The 21,768-nt window shown below is 43.8% G+C and overlaps 1 protein-coding gene across 1 annotated transcript in view; it reads left to right on the top strand.

Moving 5' to 3' along the window:
* MGAT5 (alpha-1,6-mannosylglycoprotein 6-beta-N-acetylglucosaminyltransferase) overlaps nt 1–21,768 on the top strand; it is a gene marked incomplete at both ends in the record, with an annotated part of 233,475 nt that overhangs the window by 112,600 nt on the left and 99,107 nt on the right. The window contains one exon of the mRNA XM_080689223.1: nt 9,401–9,534. Coding sequence (XP_080545349.1) covers nt 9,401–9,534 — 134 coding nt within the window. The remainder of the gene's footprint in view (nt 1–9,400; nt 9,535–21,768) is intronic.

The raw sequence follows: 21,768 nt of genomic DNA, 5'->3' as shown, positions 1-21,768 counted from the left end.
TTAAACACAGTGCTCCAGAGGCCTCGCTCCTGTTCTTTTTTCCTGGTTTCTACCAATGTCCCTCTGAACAGGTCAGATGAGATATGAAGTACCCAAGGTGTAACTCACCTCTAACAGTGAATGCTTCCCCAGAGCTGGAACTTAGTAAAGTCTCTGTTAACATGAGCGGCCTGGTTCCCTTCCAGAGGGCATCCTGCTAGGGACCGGAAGACTCCCGTCTCATCTTCTCATTTCTCAAATGAGTGTCTTGCCACACCGTGGAAACCTTTGAGGCCTTTTGTGTTCCCTGCGTACACCACTTCCTAAAGATTCCTAGGCCACCTGGCCCCTGCCGGCCTCTCCTTTTGTCTTTCCTCTTTTTGGCTTTTAGCTACCTCCTAGGATGCCATGTTCTCTCTGACACCCAAGCCGATTCCCCCAACACTTACACTCAGGCCTCCTCATCCATTGGGCAGGCATCCCCTCCTCTGCAAACCTGCCTTCCCACAGCCAGGTGTTCCTGCTCTGTGGCTCTCACAGGACCTGTGTTCTGGCACCATCAGCGTGATTCCTTGGGGCCTCAAGTGGTCCCTCGCACATCGTTGACATTAAATAAAAATTTGTTGAATTAGTGACTAGAGAACCAGTAGACTCGGCTTTGCCCAATGGAGTTGATGAAAACACAAGTCAGAGCATGGCGCTGCCCTGCTCAAAATGCCAGTGCCGTGGCTCCAGGACATCACTGTGGGGGAGGGAAGGTCCCTCGTGGCTCCTGTCCACAGTAGTCTGGCCTCATCTCTTACTGCACATTTGCTTGAGTCTCCTTGATACTTTTTTATTTTTAAGTAGATATTTATCATTATTATTATAAATCATTTGATATGGGGATTGAACCCCAGGGGCATTCTACCTCTGAGCTACACCCCCAGCCCTATTGTGTTTTTTATTTTGAAATAGAGTCTTACTAAGTTGCATGGGGTCTCAATAAGCTGCTGATGCTGGCCATGAACCTGAGACCCTCCTGTCTAAGCCTCCCAAGTACCAGGATTACAGATATGCACCACCACACCTGGCTCCTTGATATTTCTTTCTTTCTTTCTTTCTTTTTTTTTTTTTTTTGGTGGTACTGGGGTTCCTGGAAGCCCTTCTACCTCCGAGATACACTCCCATGGGCTACACTCCCAGACCTATTTTTTAACTTTTTTATGTGGAAACAGGGTCTCTTAGCCAGCAAGGCTGGCTCTGAACCAGAGTGATCCTCCTGTCTCCGCCTCCCAAGCGCGGGGATTACAAGCGTGCGCCACCACGCCCGGCTCCTTGATATTTCTTAAGGAGCCAAACATACATTTGCCATGGATGTTGCACCTTCTGGGACATTCTTTCCTTAGACCTCCCCATCTTCCTCAGGTGTTTATCTCAGATGTCACTTCAGGGAGTTGCCCTGGTCCCCTTTTAAAATGTGACTTCTTTCTCTCCAATTTCCTGTAACCCTCCACAGCTTTATTTTCTTTCATAACTTTCATGAACCTCCTAGCATTATGTTTCACTTACTTGTGTCTATTTTTCTTTCCCTAGTATCTGAGGTATTTATCTGATGTTGGGTTTTGGCCATTTTACTCATTGCTAAAACTCGGTGGTGCCTGGCACATAGAAGGTGTTCAGAAGATATTCGTTGACTGAATTAAATCAAAAGATCATGCCTGTTCCATTTTCAGTTCATGTGACACTACAGAGAAGGATAAAAAGTGTCACACAAATTTAAGATTGCAGAGATTCATGCAGTCTGTGGCCACCTTGTACTTTCTCCTTTCTGTAGAACTTCCATGATTAGGATTTCAGGCGTTGTTCAAACCTCATCAATGGTCCTTATCATTGTTATTGCAGTCTATTTAAATCTCTGCCAGAATCTGAGACTCAAAACCACTTATATGATCAAATCAGAGTGGTGGCTACAGCCCAAAAACTTTGCCTGGTAAAACAAGAATTTTAGAAACAAGGCAGCTCCCTTTTCTGCACATGGTGACTGTGTTGGCTGTAGCTAAGGATCTGTTGCTTTCGTATGCTGTTTTACTTTAAGGCATGACAAGCAAAGGGGCTATTTGTGATTCAAACCATCTTTTTGGCCTTTACATGGGATCAGGTGGCCCCTTGCTGGTTCCTCTGTGCACACCTGTGAGTAGAAATGGCCTGGCAGCTCCTCTTATTTTATTCTCAGCCTTCAGGAGTGATATTGCTTTCTGACACTTGGAGAATTGACTGTGGTGTGCCTCTGGCCACTGTTCAGGCAACTCTACATCATTGTCTCCCTCGTCTGTACCCAGCCCTTTCTCTCAAAGAGACCAGTGTTGCTACTTTTTAGAAGAAAAGAAAAACAGTACATTTGAAGCATATTATCAATAAATAATTTTTAAAGCAAAATTATTTCTTATCATATAATTTTATTTTTCCTTTTGGTACTAGGGATTGAACCTAGGAACATTCTACCTCCAAGCTATACCTTCAGCCCTATTTTACTTTGTTTTATTTATTTATTTATTTATTTATTTATTTATTTATTTATTTATTTATTTTTGTGGTATTGGGGTTCTTTCTCTCTCCGGGCTACACTCCCAGACCTATTTTATATATTTATTTGGAAACAGGGTCTCTTAAGCCAGCGAGGCTGGCTTTGAACCTGTGTGATCCTCCCGTGTCCACCTCCCAAGTGCGGGGGGAGGGGGGGATTACAAGAGTGCGCCACCACGCCCGGCTACTTTGTATTTTTAAACAGGGTTTTGCTAATAAGTTGCTAAAGCTGGTCTCAAATCTGTAACCTTCTTATCCCAGCCTCCCAAGTATAGGGTTATTTGCATGTGCCACCACACACATCTATAATTTCATTTTTCAATGAGTTTTTTCTGTGATGTTAGTTTGACTTTGAGAATCAGTCAAAATGTCATGAATACAGCCAATGTTCTTCCACAATTTTTTCTTCCCACATTTTAATGACTTTTTCAAACATTCAGAAATAGTAAAAGAAATTATGCTAACATGACCCTAATACCTAGACTCTACAGTTAGCAGTTTGCTTTACGTTCTGTGACGTCAATCCGTATGTTGATTCTGTCTCCATCAGTCAAAAAGAACCCTTAGATGCTCCAGCATAATGTCATTAATTAGAGCTCATTATTGGTCAGAAAAGTTTTTGGTGTTTATGTTCATATCCTTTTTATGTGCAGCCCTGGATTATTTTGTTTGCTTAGTTACTGTCTCTCTCCAGTGAATATACTCAGCAAGGTGATACCCACACTTCCTTTATTCATTGGTATATCCTTAATTCCTCATTTGTTACCTGCTCAGTGAAGTCACACTGTTCAATAAATGTGCTGAATTTGAATAAAGGACGGTGTTTACATTTCTGTGATGCTAAAATTTTTAAAAACCGACATCTCTGATTATTTCCCTTCTTTCAAACATCTCTGCTGCGGCCTAGATGAAAAGATGTATTAACATATCAACTCAGTAAATATTTACTGAGTAAACTATCCTATCCAGGCCTGGGCTCCATTCTGGGATAGAGGCAAGCTACCTTGGCTAATGATTAATCCCCAGAATGGGCTTGGGTTTTGAAGCTTGCATCTAGAGAGCATGATGCTGGAGGTAGAGTCATAGCAGATAATTAAGCTTTCATTCATCATGCATTTATAAAAATACTTATTCCATTCCTGCCCTGTTCTGTACTCAAGAATCAAGAGAACTCAGCATGACTTAGTCCTCAGCTAGCATAATCTGTTAGGGGAGACAGTAGTGTGTGATAAGGGTTCTAACTCTTTGTGGTCCACGAGAGTGGAGGAGGGGCACTTTGTCTGGCCTGGGGAACCAGAAAATCCCTCAGCTGGGAAGTAATGTGAGCTGAGATTTTAAAGGAAGGAGGAAGTGACAGACATGTCAGACATACGCTGGCGTGAGATAAGATAGACACACAGAACAGAGGTGCCCTGGGCGTGTGACCACAAATGAGACTGAAATTATGACCACACTAGCGTGGTCATTGGATGGAGGTGATGATTTTGTCAAGAAACTGCCATCATCACAAATTTGTTTCAGAGCAGCACTTTGACAAGCTTTGTCCAGCAACACAGAGGATGTATTGGGACTTGAGATCTGTGAGCAAGGGAAGAAGGCGCAGGGTTAGAGGCAAAGAGACTTCTTGGAAATCCACTGCAGAGTTTTACAAGGATACAGTGATGCATTTGTTGACTTAAACAGTCAAGAATTGGAAATATCAGAAATGTCTTGTGCTAGGATGTGTATCAGATTGGCTTGGTCACAGGTTTGTTGGTTTTCATCACTGGGAGTCATGAAACCCAGCTCTAGGCCAGGCAGAATTTAGGACTTGGAGGAGTCTTCACTCTCTCCCTGACCCCTTGTATGTCTCTGAGTAGGTGTCTTTCTGAGGCAGGCTCTCCTCATGTAGCAGGAAGATGTTGACTTCAAAAGTGGCTGTGACTGGTCATGGAGAAACAATGATTGATGGGGCTTGGATTGTGAACCTTGTTTCAGCTGAGCCTTGGTCAGAGAGAGGCCTCCCAGTTATGTGCCTCTCCCATGAGACAGAGTAGGAGAAGCCCAGAGTTGGTTGGCAACAACCAGAGAAAGCAGACTTGCATGGGATGAGGGAGGGCAGCCACTTCCACACAGGGGGGCAGGCAGACCAGAGCCATGGAGCCCCTGCTCGCGAGGGAGTCACGATGCTCAGGTACATCAAGCATTGAGGTAGGGGCTGCTTCCATAGCAGTGAAGAGCTGAAGTTATTACCTGGAAAGATATCTGTGGCACATAGTATAAGTGGAGAAAGAAGTTTACAAGAGTATATGTAATAGGATCCAATTTTAGTTTGAGGCTTGAAAAGATCTATAAGCCTTGGGGGAGGGAAAGGTCCACAAATAGTGGTAATTTCTAGGCAGGAAGATGAGTGATTTTCCCCCTTATATCTTTCTTCGTTATCTGAACTAAGTTTTACACTTGAGGATATATTTCAGTAATAATCAAAAAAACCAATAAAAGCATTTGTATTTCGGGGAAAGAAAAAGCTGGTTTATTGCAGATGTCTTAACAAAAAATCGATGAGTTCAGAACTAGGAAAAGATGGAGAGGAGAAAAAGAGTTGATGGATTTTAAGAAGTGAACATTCCCTGGTCTTGGTGACTGGCAATGAGAGCAGAGGAATGAGCCAGGCTGGATCTGGGGTCTCTACTCTTGAGGACTCAGTGGTTTGGGGGTAATGTAACATTCTTAGACTAGTTGATTTAATGGTAGAAAAAACAAACTTGAAGATTTATACTATTGAAAGACAGGTCAATTTGACTTAAAAGAAGACAATATTAGTGCTTGGTTGATATAGTGTATACTTTCTTTTTTAAGGTGATAAGCTCCCAATGGGCAGAAACTCTGCTGTAATCTCTCAATTCCTACCATATAAACTGGTTTGTGGAATGAGCACTAAAATGTTTGTTATGGAATGAGTTATTCAAGTTAATCTAATAGTATTTTTATTCATATGTATACAAATTGACACATAATAATTGCATATGTTTATGGGCTCTATGTGGTATTTCAGTATATGTTTACAATATGTAATTATCAGATCAGAATAAATGCATATCCATTCCCTCAAACATTAATCATATATGTGTGTTGGGAACACTCAAAATCTACTAGTAATTTTTGAAATACTAGTTGTAGTCAGTCCTAGTTATCTTCTTGTGCTATTGAACATGTCCAGTTTCATCTTTAATAGTATTTCTTAAAATGGTCATCGCTTTAATCTGCCCAGGGAATGGATCAGTCTGATTTGTAATCATTTGTAAATATGTGCTTCTAAAACGCTTAGAATAGGGTTTTTCTTAATGTTATTTTAAGGTCATTGTAAATGTTGAGAAAATCTCCAGTTTCTAGCACACATGAAGTTCAGTGTAGTACCACATACACATACATGTGGAAGAAGCTGCTCATGAAATTGTGGTTGTGGTATGTGTGTGTCTGTGTTGTGTCTCTTATATGTATGTATTTCGGTCTACCTTTTAACATTATTTTCCTCCAAAGTATGGTTGACTACTGTACTTCATAGGGTTTAAAATTTAAAAATAAAATATTTGGACTCCAAGGCTATATATTACAATGTCTTGTGGAGTGTGGAGCTTAGAACTAGCCATTCTGTTTCTGATTCCCTTCTGAAGCATTACCCCTTCTAGGCCTATGGACTTGAGTAGTTTAAGTCAGAGAGTCTCTCTCTCTTTCTCTCTCTCTCTCTCTCTCTCTCTCTCTCTCTCTCTCTCTCTCTCTCTCTCTCTCCCTCTCTCCCTCCCTTCCTCTTCCTCTCCCTCTCTCTCCCTCTCTCTCCCTCTTTCTCTCTCTCTGTCTTTCTACCCTCTTTCTCTCTCCCTCTTTCTGTGTGTGTGTGTGTGTGTGTGTGTGTGTGTGTGTGTGTTTTCTCATCTGAACAAGCATGTTATAGCATTGTTTTGAGGATAAAATGAAAAACTCACCATAACATGCTTAGTTCTGAACTCATTTATCAGCTAGGGTTTTTTATCCCATTTGTTTGTCTTGGGATTTCCTGCATCTCATTTATGATGGAATTTGATTCACCTTAAAATGTAAATATCTTTTCTTTGAAACCCTCCCAAAACAATTATAGTCCGTGTTCCTCTCTTAAGGGAGAGAAAAAGAGAAAGCTCAGTTAGATCTCGATTAAAAGAAAAAAACAGTCATTTTAGATAACATCAGCCTGGAGTTGTGGGCTTCTGATTAATTATAAGCAATGCAATGAACACTTGCATTGAGACCAGGTGCGCTCTGCAGGCGTTACCAGCCAGGCACCAGGTGCTAGCCAGCTTCTTAGAAGCAAGTGACACCTGGCCTGAGGTTACTTAAAATCACCTTCCTGGGTGAGTCGGAGCTGAGAAAACTCTCATGTGAGTGAGGCTCAGTGTTCCCTGACAAGTTCAGCCTTACCTGAAAAGAGACACAGAGGGCCTGACTCATTAAATACGGCAGTGCCCTTCTTTACCATCCAAGCTCTACATCGCACGTTCTGGTTGTTGCTTCTCAGGTTCACAGCTCACAGTGGGACAGAAGAGTTGAGGTAGAAAGTAGATGAGAATTTAGAGAAGAGCTTATATATGTAATTTGTTCTTTCTTCATGCAGTGACAAAGTTGACTTAGTACCAAATGATACTCATGATACAGTAAAAGCCTTTATTTCCATCTAAGTTTTTGGAGTAGATCATTTATTCCTTCTCCCTGTCTCCACCATTCAACGTATGATCTAGGGAAATCTTTGACACAAAAATTTATATATATACATATACATATCTGAATTTTTTCTTTAGGGATACTTAATAATTTGATTTTTTACTACATCTTAGCATAGTATAACATAAAATAGGACCTGTTAAGTATTTTACATATTAATTTTTTTTCTTTTTTTAACTTTAAGTGCCTACTTAAAGACTGGATAACTGAATTTCTGAAACAAATATCTCAAGAATGGAGCTTTAGTCACCACCTAAGTTTTCTAAAAATGAAAAGCACAGTCTCACAGTTTAAAGTATCAGACTCTAGTTTAAAACTTTGAGAAGATAAAAAGTGTTAGGAAAAGCTATTTTAAGCTGCCTTAAGACATTTAGGATGCGTACAGGCCTTCTTCCCCTCCTCCATGCTCTTTCAAATCCCCTCTCAGTTCTTCAGAAAAAAGGTAAAAGAAATGCAGCCTTTGCCTCTTGTTGGTGGTCGAATTTATTCAGTAATTTACTTTTCAGCCAACTGCAGCCGTTGCCCTTGCCTCTGGGCACTTGTTCAAAAACACAGAAATGAAATAACAGATTGGCCAGACCTAACACAACTCCCCAGTCACAACCCTATTATCTCCTCGTTCTGTCACCCCCATTAGGCAAAGGCCTGGGAGACTGGATGGTGATGGCACAGTATTTATGCAGCCTGCACATCTCCATAGCTCCGGGCTCCGTGCCAGCATCCCTCTTCATCGTGTTCCTGTGAAGGGACCAAGGAGGATGGGGTCTGGGCGGCAGGTCCCTGGGCCACCTCTGCACTTCAAGAGCTTGTGCTCCACCTTTGCCTTCATGTCTGGGAAAGAGCTCCTCAGTCCTGAGAAAACCAGAACAAGAAACCTCCTTCCCCATTTGTTAAAAACCCACCTACGAATGGATGTGGTCGAAGCTGCAGTGTATGGATTTTACTAAATCTCTAAGTATATCTCAATTACCAGGAGGAATTTGCTTTCCCTTTATTTATAGCCATTCTATTCAGGTCAGAACAAACAGACCAGTGGCTTTATTTAATATCAGCCATGTGTGGCTTCTGCCAGGTGACCTCCTGAAAAATGGATTTCTCTGAACTGGATGAAGATAGAGGAGAGGAGAGTCTCTGATCAAGAGAGAATTGTTTTCTGATTGTTGCCTCCTGCAGAAACTCCTTTTGAAACCATAGGCACAAGACACAGACATTTTGGAAAGCACAAGATTGTTTCCCACCCTGGTGAAATGTTACCGTAGGGAAATTGTAGAACCCACAGTGGGAGAGATCCACAGAAAACCCCTTTATCTCTTCTATAATAGTCTGCGCAGGAGACACTGTTCCTTTGTCATGGTTGGCTCTTTGGAACGGTTTATACCCTGTCGTTTATTCTGTCTTCATCCCATGAACCTGTCTATTGTAGCTCACTAATTGCAGTTATGCATTGCTTAATGAGGTATGTTAGGTTATTGCATCATCATGCAAACATCATAAGTTTTACTTATGCAAACCAAGACAGCTGTGACATCACTAGGTCACAATCTTAGGGGACCACCATCATTTCATCTATCATTGACCCAAATGTCTTTCTACAGCATTACACATCACTTATTAGTAATTCTTAAAGGAGATAAAAGTTGAGGGAAATGCTGCTTGATTCCCCCCCCCCCCACACACACACACATTCCTTTTATTTCAACTGGACAGCCAAACACAGCTAGAATCCAGTTGGAGTTGGGGGACCCTGATCTATTCAAAACTGCTGAATCAGCCCTGCTCGCTCCAGTGATCTGAACAGGAAGAGGTGAACTCCGAATGAGAGCATGTCTGCAGGAGATAAGCCTTGTGCTCAGGAAACAAGGAGGAAGAGATAGCACAGCTTAATGATTTTTAGATAAATGGATTTTTCCTTGAAAAGAGCAGGGTTTGGTTCAGGTTAATCCATCCTGGGGAGAATTATTCTCATGTAAGGATTTTGCCCAGGCTATGTGGGAGAGGATGATCCCTCACCCCTCCCAGGTGAGGGAGATCAGGTAGAATGAAATCATTTGGTTGTGTTAAATCTGTAATTGTTGTTACTGCTGCTGTGATTGGATCCTAACGGCCCTGTCTTTGCTTCTCACAGCTCACACGCCAGACAACAGCTTCCTGGGGTTTGTAGTCGAGCAGCACCTGAACTCCAGTGACATCTACCATATTAATGAAATCAAAAGACAGAACCAATCCCTGGTGTATGGCAAAGTGGACAGCTTCTGGAAGGTGAGTCAGCCTGGTTGTGTAATGCACTCTCTGAAAAGCAGCTTGTTGGGTAATTTAATTTAACTTTGATCCAGGGAGTAATCAACCCAAGTGCCCAGGGCTTCATGGGATCTGCTTAGACATAAACAAGGATGTTCAGGGGTTTGGTTGCTCCAGCATTTGGGCTTCTAACACAGGTTTAGCTGCTTCTCCATCCTTCCGGCAGCTGTATAACAAACCCATTTACTCTGCACGTTCAAAGTGGCACAGCACACCTTCTCTTACCTCCTGTACAGTCAGCCTTGTATCCAAGGTTTCCACATCCAGATTCAACCAACCAGGAATTGAAAATACTCAGAAAAAAAGGGCACATCTGTACTGAACACGTACAGATTTTTTTTTATCATTATCCTCTTGACAAAAACAGAACAACTATTTATATGTATTTACATAGTATTAGGTATGTTAAGCAATATAAAGAGTATGGTAAGTGTACAGGTAGAGGTGTGTAGGGGCTATGCAGATACCCTGTTAGTTTAGATAAGGGACTTAAGCATCCTTGGAGTTTGGTACTCTTGGGAGTCCTGTAATAATCTCCCAAGGATACTGGGAGACAGTGGTACTTGTTTCTGAGAGCCAGGGCAGCATGGGGTTTGGATGTCTTTCTGGGGCTAAGCACTACACAGAGATATTTTACTAAGTGAGTCTTTCTCTCTGCCTCCTGGGAGCAGTCCGTAAAAGTGGGCAGCTCCCTTTCCCGCTGGACTAAGTGGCCTCAGTCTTTTGTCTGCAGTCAGTTCTCACCTTCCCTACATGTCTTCTGGGGCTGGCGGCAGGCAGTTTTCTCAGGGAGTTCTTCATTTTTCCAAAAGCACCTGGCTGTTGGGCCCTAGGAAACCGCTCTGGCTTCCTGGGATGATTTCCAGAGTGTACCTGGGGCAGTTACAACAGAGGAACAGAATCTGATGGGACCTACTGACACATGACACAAAGTCTTTGATATGGCAAGTCAAGCTGGGTAGGCAAATGTAATCATTTTGAGAAATATTTTTATATGACTGAAAGCTCTAGGACTCTAAAATCTGTTTCTCATGTTACTGTGTCTCCCCGGCTGAGTAAGTTAGAAATCCAGCTGCTGAGGTAACACAAGTATGGGCAGGGTAAAGAATTTCTTGTAATGGCTTTTTTGACTTCTCGTTCAGCAAAGCAAAGGCAGCGCCATCCCTCAGCTCTCCGGTGCTAACTAGACCAAAGAGACAATGAAGTTGACCTGTTTCAAGGAACATCTTTGTTACCAACAGCAAGGTTCTGTCTTTGTATAGTACAGGAGCTCTCAGCTGGGAAAGTTTTAGTCCCCTAGCCAGGAGGGCATTCAGCCATGCCTGTAATGATTTCTGTTGTCTAGTGTCTAGTCTGGGTGGTGATGCTCCTGGCATCTGGTGGTGGGAGACTAGAAATGTTATAAATATCCTGCAATGTGTGGGACCTTCCTCCATTACCAAGAACTATCTGGAATCAAATAGCAGTGGTGCCAAGATTGAGAAGCTCTGGATTAGTAAATAATTATTTTTTCTGCATACTTCAAGTTGAATATCCCTAGCCCAAAAATTTGAAATAAGAAAATGCTCTAGAATCAAACTTTTTTTTTTTTTTTTTTTTTTTACTTCTGGCCCAATGTGGCAAGGTAGGTAAGATTCTGTACTTGATCTCATGAGATGGTTCACAGGCAAAGCTAGGATGCACCAAAAATACCATATAAAATGACCTTCAGGCTGCTTGTACAAGGTGTATTTGAAATAAAAATGAATTGTATGTTTTTTTTTAAAAAAGTTGAATCATTTACTGTTTTCTGGGGTTAGGGGACAACTCTTCTATGAAAGGAAGCTGAGGCCCACACCTGGGAGTCCCAGGGTGGCTCTTGGGCCCTAATCCAGGGTGTTGTATCCACAGTGGGGTGCAGGCTCAAGCCCCTCTCTTTGGCTGCCTCTTTGCCTGGCCCCAGGCCATGCTCTTGGGTCCCCAAGTGGCCCAGGCTCTCCGCAGAGCCTTGGCCTGCCTCCCATTGATGCCCTGACACCTGCCAGGTCTCTGCTCCTTCACCTGCTGCTTCTGCTTCTTGCGAGGAGGTCCAGGGTGCCATGTTCACTTGGTGGCCCCAGGGAACATATCCTAGTCGGGATCTGTGCACACAGCCTGGCAGAAGTACTCAGCTTCCTTGTCCTCCCTCTTCCTCCCCACAGGGTCCCATGCCCTCTTGATGCTCTCCAGGCTCTTCTTTCTGTGAACCTCCCACTGCTCATGCTTGCACTGCACATTCTGGGCCTGCTGGGCCTGCTGCTGGGCCTTGAGCTGCAGCTTCTCCTCCTTGGCTGCCAGGATGGCCTGCAGCTCCTCCTCCGTCTTGTGCACAAAACTATGGAACAGCAAGTTTGATGAGCCTCAGAGTTACCCGGGGACGATCTCAGTGAGCCACTGTGCTGGGTGGGCCCACATGTTGCCAAGGCCCATGATGGCCTGGGACAGCTCCATGCTGCTGTGCTCCCCCGGTCAGGCTCTGCCTCACTCTCTGACAGCCCTGCACCACTGGCCCACAGCTCGCTGATGTCCTACAGGCCACTTATGTTGGGGAATTTCTCCTGGAGGATCTTCTTCACCCCATGACTTGCACCCACAGGGACAACCTTGTAGCAGCTGTGCACCAAATTGCGTGTTTAGATTTGCATTCCATCCCCAAGATAGCTCATCATGTACGCACAGATATTTCAAAAGATGGGGGAAAAAAATCCAAATCCAATTCCCTTCTTGTCTTCATAGCTTGCTCAGATTAAATAGCTTGCATGTGTGAACAGGGTTGACCTTGAAGTATATCACTTCTCTTTTCTATCTGCCTAGGAAAACAAAACAATGCTTTGGTTGGTTCTGAAAGTGATAGGGTTGCCTGTTTGAGATAAATTAACACTGCCATTAAAGCCACAACGTTCCCAGAAGCCCTGGTCATGTTGCTAAAGTGATTAGAGATATGATTTGGAAATTCTTCTGTAAAAGTGTAGGTGATCTGACCTGCTGAATACAGTTGCCACCTGAGGATTGCAAAAGGCTTGGTGGCATGTCTAGATTAATCTTTCCCTAAATATCAAAGCCCTGCTGGGGTCTTTTCAGTTGTATGACATCATTCCAGTATCCTGTGCCAAGAACACCCCCTCCTCAAAGATGAAAATACTGTAAAACTTTCACATGCATTCAGGATATATTGTCTCTAACTTTTGAACAAAAAACAAGCATGTGAAACTTTAGAGATTGTTTTTTTCCAAAAGTATTCCTATTCCAGAGTATTTAGAGAATATACACAGGAAACAGATGTGCCATTTAAGTGAGATATTATTCTAACCACACTTCGAGCTGCATCTAACCTGGGTTTTAGGTAGCAGGAGGTTCTATGAATGGTTTTCCCCTCCTGTCACCATTCTTCTACCACCTCTTGTTTCCTGTATGTCACAGATTTTCCTGGAAGCAAATGACTCCTGTTAGTCCTGGGACATTTAGAATTTCAGGCGAGGGAGGGCACAGCTAAGACCAGATGATTTTGAAAGATCCTTTACCGTGAGATTTGGGGAGTCTCTGCCTCCTAAAGTCCCCTGCTCCTCTCACCACTACCTTCCCTTTCCGGGGCATCTCCCCACCTACAGACACTTGAGTGGCAAAGGGCACCATGTGATTCCTTTCTGCCTAGACTAAGAGGCCCAGGAAGCTGTTCTCTTACTATGTAGCCCAACTCACTGGCATTTGGAACCATAGTTCTGACTCAGAAAGCTGAGCTGAGCCAATGAGATTGATCACTTAGTGCTGGAAACAAAAGGATAGTGACCATAGGCAGTGGGGACAGAAATTGGAAGGGTGTATCCTGGAGTCCAGATGAAGGAGAAAAGAACTGGCTTTAAAAGAGAGAGGACGCTGCTGAGAGGTAATAAATGCCGCCCTAGGGAGGAGAAGCACTACCATGAGAGAATAAGGGTGATTTGAAGGAGCTGGATAGGCAGACAGAAGAAACAACCCCTGCAGCCTGGGGAAAAGAAGAAAATTCCTGGCAACTTTCTTTTCCCACATCATGCATCCTTTTCTAAAACTGTACTTTTCAGTAAGTGGTATGGTACTTTCTGTTCCTTATAGTTATGTCAAAGATATCTGCTAGACTGTGTAGGTCTTCTTCCAATGCCTACCAAGAAACAACTGTGTGTTACATATAGAGGCTGTGAGCAGACATCCCCCTTGGTCTCCTGCCCTGGTCATGACTGAGGTAGCCAGTAGTCTTATTCTGACAGTATAGTCTATAGTGGGAGAGGAGAAGGGGACCTTGCTGTCAGACTCCAAAGGCCCAGAGGCACCACTGTAGGAAGCATGCCTTCTCAAAACCTTTTGTGTCAAACTAGGTACTTGTTGCTTAATCCCAAGCACAAGTCTTTTTTTGAACCCATGAGCCCATGGCTCTGGATTCTTGGCCTCTACTTTTGGGGCAGGTTGGCCTTTAGTGTTGCCTACCCCAGAGTTGTGCCTAGAAGTGACATCTGTCTAAGAGGGCCACATTCAAAGACTTTTAATATCCTACAGGAATGAAATATTGGTCAATTTTTTGAAAATTATTTTAAAATGTAGAAATTAAAATTAACCAAAGTCTTAACTTTCATATCCATTTTTTTCTTTAAAAGTAGCATCCCAAGCATAATGGATTCTTTGGCCACTGGTGCAGGGTCAACATTTTACATATTTATGATTCCACTCTAAATTTTCTTAGTGCTCATCAATACCCAACTGCTGCTAAAGCCCACACGCTGGAGGCCTTACTGTGACCGTATGTGGGAACGGGCGTGTCCCCAAAGCACAAGCTGGGGCTCAGACTTTAGTAACTGACCAGCACCTGATGTACTTAACTGTTTTGACCTGTGAAATGGGTGACAACTACCACATAGAAGAGGGCTTCTCCATCTTTCTAGTGCATGTGGATCAACTGCACTCTTCGTGAAAGGTAGACTGAGGGTCAGGTCTTTGAGGTGGCGCCAAGACTCTGCCATTCTCATGAACACTGGGACTGTTGGCACAGCACACTTTGATAGCAAGGTCTGGGGTGCTAAGATTCTGTAGAGTGCATGCCTGACCAATCACTTAATAAGTAATTCCTGTCTTTTCCTCCCCTTTATGCCTCTGCTACTCCGGTTGGACTGCCCTCTCTCTTCTCACATGCACAATTACAAACCATGCTACATCTGGTCTTGGTGCCTGGCCCCTAAAAAGTATTATGCCTGTGGTAAGCAGTGGAGAGAGGTGAGAGACACACTGTCCCTCGGGCTCTGCATGTGCTTTGGGTGCACACTGATCAGTGTGGCGTAGTGACCAATAGCAGAGACTCAGCCAGAGAACTGGGCTCAGATCCTGGCTCTGCTACCAGCTGACTAGTGCTGGGCAAGTCACTTCACCTCTCTTGGCCTCATCTTTTATGAGAACCATCGTTGGGTTTATGTGATGATTAAATGGCTTGATACGTGTAAAATGATTGGAAGAGGGCTTGACACACAGTCTTAAAAAGTGATGCTCTTGCTAATGCCAGATAGGAACACCACAGTGGAAATTGGTAGGGTGTGAGACATGGAGTTGGGCCTGTAAGGAGCTGTCAAACACAAGCCCTCTCAAAGACAGATTCCAGTCTTTAAACTATATCAGCAGTTGGCAAACTCTAACCTGCGGGCCAAATCTAGCCCATTATCTGTTTTCCTAAATAACCGATTTTGAAACACGGCCAAGGTCGTGTGCTGTCTATGGCTGACTTTGTACTAAAATTGTAGAGTTGAGTAATTGTGACAAAGACTGTCTGACCTGCAGAGCCAAGGATATTTACTGTCTGGCCCTTTCTAGAACAGTTTGCTAACCTCTGAGCTGGGCTGTATCCCAAGTTCACCACAGCTCTCTCGGAGGACACATTTGGCCAGTGGTCCCTGCCATGGCTCATAGCAGAGGGCCCTTTAGCTTGTTTGAGGGTTTTTGACTATGTTGGTAGGTAAGCAATATGTGGAAAAATCAAGTGTGACTTTACTAAAACTCCTATGACCCTTAAAAATAGCCCCAGAGCCGGGCGTGGTGGCGCACGCTTGTAATCCCCGGGTTTGGGAGGTGGAGACAGGAGGATCGTGCAGGTTTGAAGCCAGCCGCGCTGGCTTTAGAGACCCTGTTTCCAAAAATAAAATAGGTCTGGGAGTGTAGCCCGAAGGTAGAAGGGCTTCCAGGAACCCCAGTACCGTCAAAAAAAAAAAAAAAAAGCCCCAGGCACCAAGCTGGCCCCCTCTTCCTAAGTACTCAGCAAAACCTAGTGTTTTCTCAGTACCTAATGCACTGATAATAAAGAGGGCCTTGGATGCAGGTTGTAGCTCAGTGATAGCACATGTAGTTAGCATGTGTGCAGCCCTGGGTTCGATCCCAAGCACTGCAACAAAAAGGGGAACTTTAAATTTGTGAAGTAGTTCTACTTCTTGTAGCCCTTCATAGCCATCATATTAAGGTGGTGCACGCTGCTGCCTTTTTATTTTACTTTTTATTTTTTGGTACTGGATACTAAACCCAGAGACATTCTACCTCTGAGCTATACACCTAGCCCTTTGTATTTTGAAACAGGGTTTCAGTAGGTTGCCTAGGGTCTGGCTAAATTACGCAAACCTGCTACCCTCTTCCAAGTACTGGGGTTACAGTCCTGCACCACCACGCACAGCCACACACTGATGCCTTAACAGTCCCGGCTAAAGGAGAGAAAACAGGGTGGCCAAGGTCCTGCAGCATGTGCCATGGCAGAGCCAGGGCCAGGCCCCAGCGTCCCCTCTGGAGACGGACTCCTTGCTGAGCCCTCCTCTGCAGGGTGGCTCCATGGGTAGAAGAAGAATCACGCTGAAGGAAGGTCTCTTTGGGTGACCTGAGTATACAGCAGGAACCCTGGGCAGATGTTGCCACAACAGGTCAGCAGCAGCCTTGCAGCCAGTTCTGCAGAGTAAAGGCCCCTTGACTTGAGCAGTGCAAATAGTTTCCAGCTCCAGACCCCAGGGCCCATCTTGCCCTAACCAGCCCCACTACAACCAAAGGAAGCCAGCCTCGCCTAAATTTGAAGAGCTCCTTTTATGTAAACCTCAAACTGTGTGGGTGTGAACGTGAAGCAGCCCCTCTAGAGGCGTACCCCTTCCCTGTGGGATGAAGAGCTTTCAGAAATGTGACACAACTTGTTCCTTTTTTATTTTCCTTTTTTTGGTACTGGGGATTGAACCCAGAGGCATTCTATCTCTGAGTTACACCCCCACCCCTATATTCATTGTTTAACAGGTTGATGAGAGTTTCACTACTTGCTGAGGCTGTCCTAGAACTTGCCAGCCTCCTGTCTCAGCCTCCCAAGTACTGGGATTACTGGAGTGCATCACCACACCTGGCCAACTTGTCCCTCTTGCCTGACCTTTTCTGATTCATTCTCTATATGCAGTGCAGCAGCTGGAGTGATCTTTTTAAAAATGTAAATTGGATCATGTTACTCCATTGCCCAAGTCCAGGGCTTCATTTCATTTTAAATTTAGGACATGTTGCTCTTACAGTGAATTGCAGCCTCATTAGCAGGTTGAGCAAGGCTCCCTGTGAGCCTGGCCTGCTCTGCCTCCACTGCCCTTCCAGCTTCCTGGCTGTGGGCATGCGCCTTCCCCTCCACCTAGGCGGTCTGCTGGTGTGTGTGTGTGTGTGTGTGTGTGTGTGTGTGTGTGTGTGTGTACCTCTGAGCAATATCCTCAGCCTTTCTGTTTGTCTTTTAAACAAGGTCTTGCTAGGTTGCTGAAAGTCTAAGTTGCTAAGGCTGTCCTCAAACCTGTGATCCTCCTGTCTCAGCCTCCCAAGTACTGGGATCATAGACATGAGCCACTGTGCCTAGCTTTGGGCCATTTCTTGAGTGTGACCTGCACCGGCTCACCCAACCTTAGCTCCTGGACTTCCCTGGCCTACATGTGCTCTGAGCAAAATGCCAAGGCACCCTGTTCACTCCCTTTGTGTAACTTGAAGCATTCACTTATCTGCTGGGATTACAAGTGTGCACTGCCACACCCGGCTGAAGGTATTGATTTTAAAAAGGAATAAATTACTAATGCAAGTGATACTATGGCTAACTTCAAACTAATTTAAAGCACACACATGTGCTATGAGTTGTTTGTTTGTTTGGTTGGTACTAAGGGTGGAACCCAGGGGCATTCTACCTCTAAGCCATACCCCCAGCCCTATTTTTCATTCTTTATTTTGAAATATGGTCTCATTTAGTTGCAAAGGACCTCACTAAGTAGCTGAGGCTGGCCGCAAACCTCAATCCTCCTGTCTCAGCCTTCCAAATGCTGGGATTTGTGAAATTCTATTCATATAAAACTGTAGAAAATGCTAACTAATCCACAGTAACAGAAAATAGATTAGTCAAGAGGGAAAGGTAGACATGTTCACTATTATGGTATATATATATATATATATATATATACATATATACACACAAAATTTTACAAGTATGTGCAGTCTGATATGATATATATATATACATATATATATACTAAATTTTAAAGTATGTGCAGTCTATTATATATCACTTACCTCAATAAAGCTATTAAAAGCCAAATAAAAGTTAAGAAGTAATTGCCTACAGGCCAAATCCTGTCTGTGACCTATTTTTATACAGCTTGCAAGCTAAGAATCATTTTTACATTTTGAATATTTTTTTAAAAAACAAAAGAATATATGACAGAAACCCTGTGTGTTCCCACAGTGTGTAAAATTTTTGTTATCTACATCTCTACTGAAAAAGTTTGCCACCCTCTAGTGAAATGGAGCCCTGGGGTTGCAATACTTTGGGGGCCCAGCTACTTCAGAAGGCCCGAGTGTGTTATAAATCTCACCCCACCAGAGAAGCTCCAATTATGCATGGCACTGATTTAGATTCCCAATAATATTTGACTGGGGAGAAGGGTTACACTGCTTTAAACAACCAGAAATAAACTTAAGCATCTCTAGACGTGGTGACCTCTGAGCCTGAGATGGAATCCCATTCTGAAACAATGTAATTATCTAGTTTGCTAATTTGGCTTCATTTAAATGAATACCAAGTTGGAAATGAGAGTCATTTGAAGAAATGCCTCTTGATTTCATAGTAGGAATTAACTGCAGCTAGTGTATTGTCTTAATGAACTGCCCCAGACCTTTGTAATTAAAGAATGCACTGAAATCCTTGAAAAGAGCACTTTTTTGTAAGTAGATTAAACGTTGTCATCCTGTTTACTTTTTAATCTACTTAGCCATCCTTTTTTTTTTTTTTACCAGCTAACATAGAGATAAACCAAATAAATTTGAATTTCACATCAAATTGCCAGATATTTTGGAAGGCAAAGTAGTTGTGTTGGATATATTGAAAAGTTACAGCTCTTAGTTCTGGTTCCATCCAAAATGTTAGATGAAGCATCTTCTCCAGTATATCTTCCTTGGTGGCTGAGCCAGTGGGAAAGACCTGGTCACAGTCCCTGAAAGACTGTACTTGCCGGAGGACTGGAATGAGTCCAAGATGCCAAAGGGGGGGAAGTGCGCCCTCCAGGGCAGCCACCCACCAAGCTGCAGCACTTCCACCTGGCACATGGTAAAGCACAGCGGTGTGCACCTGCATGTGCACGGTAGACCTTCTCCCTTAATTCAGGCTTCAGCTTGGGACAGGTGGGAAAAGAACAGAAGAGAGCTCAGAGGCCAAGGGAAGATCAGAATTGAATGATCTGCTTTTAAGATTCCAAAGCTACAGGACAGGAGGCTTTTCAAAAATAGCATTGGCTGTGTGCTGATTGTAACCTCACCCTGTGTGACATCCGTCGTAGGCACATGACTGCTGCATGAGCCTACTCATGCAGGAATGAATGGAGCTCAGAGGCCCAGGGCCAGCTTGTACTATCTCGTTTTCCTGGTGGTCTGTTCCCTGCTGCAACAAGCTTTCTGCTATCATCTTAAACTCCCTGAAGTTCCCTTGCTGGTTGGCAGAGAAAACACGTTCTCCCCACGGTACCCTTGTTTCAGCCTGGAGATGCTGGTTGCAGACAGTCGGGAGCAGTGGGAGGCACCTCGGGTGGGAGAGCAGATGCCCCTGATTCTATTTTCAGCCTCACCTCTCTCTGGCTGCCTGTCCGTGGCAGGCATTTGACCTCTGGGTCTCACTTTTCTCATCTGTAAAATGAGGCAGAGCACTGGATGTTCTTTTGTTGAGATCCCTGGAGCTCTACACTTGTATAATCTAAATTCCTCCTTGGCCTTCTCTAATTCTTTCAAGAGGAAGGGTGAGGAGAAGGTAGCCAGCCAGACGACTTTATGGGCCATCAGAAATAGGGCAGAGCCCAACGGGGAACCTGGGGAGGAAGCAGAGAGAGGATAATAATTGGGCCAGGCCAGACTCAGAGTCCATAAAACCAACTGCCTGAAGAGAGGATTGGCTCTCTGTGACTTAGCATCCTTGTATAAAAAAGTATAAAAGAGATTGAAGGGCCTCTTTGCTGTATGCTTAGATGGGTCAACAGGGTGGGACCTGTAGAGACTTCATCAGGGACTCTCAGTTGAAACTGCCATTGTAGAGGGAAGGGGCTATCTCCTGCCCATTTGAGAGCAACAAGCATGGGGCTGGTTCCTGCTAAGTGTCAGGGTGTTGGTTCCCTGCCCATCTCTGCACTGTTGAGTCTACCTTGTGTGTGAAATGCTAAGAAAGAGCAGGGACTGTGCATCCAGATTGGTGGGTTCAGTCCTGGCTTTTCACTGACTAGGCAGGTCTCTGAGGCTCCCTGCACCTCTGTTCCCTCATCTGCAAAATAGATGGTAATGATAGCACCTACTCTGGGTTCTTGTGAAGATGGTATGAGTTAAAGTAGTCATGTGTCACTTAATCTCAGGAATATGCAGTGAGAAATGTGTCATTAGGCAATTTCATTGTTAAATGAACATCAGAGAGTATAGTGAAACAAGTAAGGCAGCCCCAACATTGCTACATGATATAGTCATATGGGACCATGGTCATATGTGTGGTCTGTCATGGCCAAAATGTTATGTGGCTCATGGATGTATATGGCTGTTAGGACCATGCCTTGTATTCATTGATGTTTGTTAGTTTTTCCCGCTAGTATTATGATTAGGCAAATTGAAGTCTTGCTGTTTGAAAGGAATAAAATGCTTTTTGGAGATGGATTGAAGAAACTGGCCTGCCTGACCTAAAGTAAAAGGCTTGGTTGGAGTGGGTGGGCCAGGACTTGGAAAGAGAGACAAACAGTAAGAAATCAGATTTGCTCTTTGTGACACACAGTAAAGACACAGAACAGAATAGGCTGCGAGTGAATCTGCTGAGCTGTCCGGGAGTATCAGACAAGGCATAACTCAGCCATCAGTGCCATCTAAAGAGAAGATGAGACCGGCCACCTGAGAAGCCATTAAGCTCTGCTGCTGCTGGCTGAAGAAATGTCAGCAGGACTTCTGAGAATTGTCACTCATGCCAGGAGACGTCAGGGTATATGGACTGTGAAGTCCCTGGAAACCCACAGATTCTCTTTGCAGAATGTGGTGGTAGAGAGCAAGAGCCAGCAAGATAGGAATAACCCATAGACAGAAAGCTTGGCCAATGGCTGGCAGCATCGAGAAAACAGTTTTGCCCATGCTGCACTTTTGTCGGGACACAGCTGTGTCCATAAAGTCACAGAGAGAGCCTCGGGCCCATTGGCCAAATCCTGCTCACAGATATTTATGCTTAGTTGGTGCAATAGATTTTTATATACTTTTATTGGTGCAACATAATTATACATCATAGTGAGATTCAAAGTGATATAAAATCCATGCACGCATCACTTATATTTCCCTCCCTATACCCGCCCCCTTCTTTTTCCTCTTTCCCTATACACATTAGCGAGACTGGTAGCAAAACCTCATGTATATGTAACCTTATTTAAACTCTTCCCTTCCTCAATCCTCACTTTTCTCTTCCCCATCTCCTTTACTTAATTCCCTTCCATTATTTTATTGTTCTCTCTCCTCACTTACCTGAAGTCCCTTTTGTCTCCTATTTTCTCTCTAGCTTCCACATATGAGAGAAACATGGGATACCTTGACTCTGAGACTGACTGATCTCACTTAGCATAATATTGTCTAGTTTCATTCATTTTCCTGCAAATGACACAATATTCTTTATGGTTCACTAAAATTCTA

Source organism: Muscardinus avellanarius, assembly GCF_963383645.1.
Source record: "Muscardinus avellanarius genome assembly, chromosome: 2".
NCBI classification, from domain to species: domain Eukaryota; kingdom Metazoa; phylum Chordata; class Mammalia; order Rodentia; family Gliridae; genus Muscardinus; species Muscardinus avellanarius.
The sequence above is the reverse complement of the archived record's forward strand: the minus strand, read 5'-3'. Positions and strand labels throughout refer to the sequence as shown.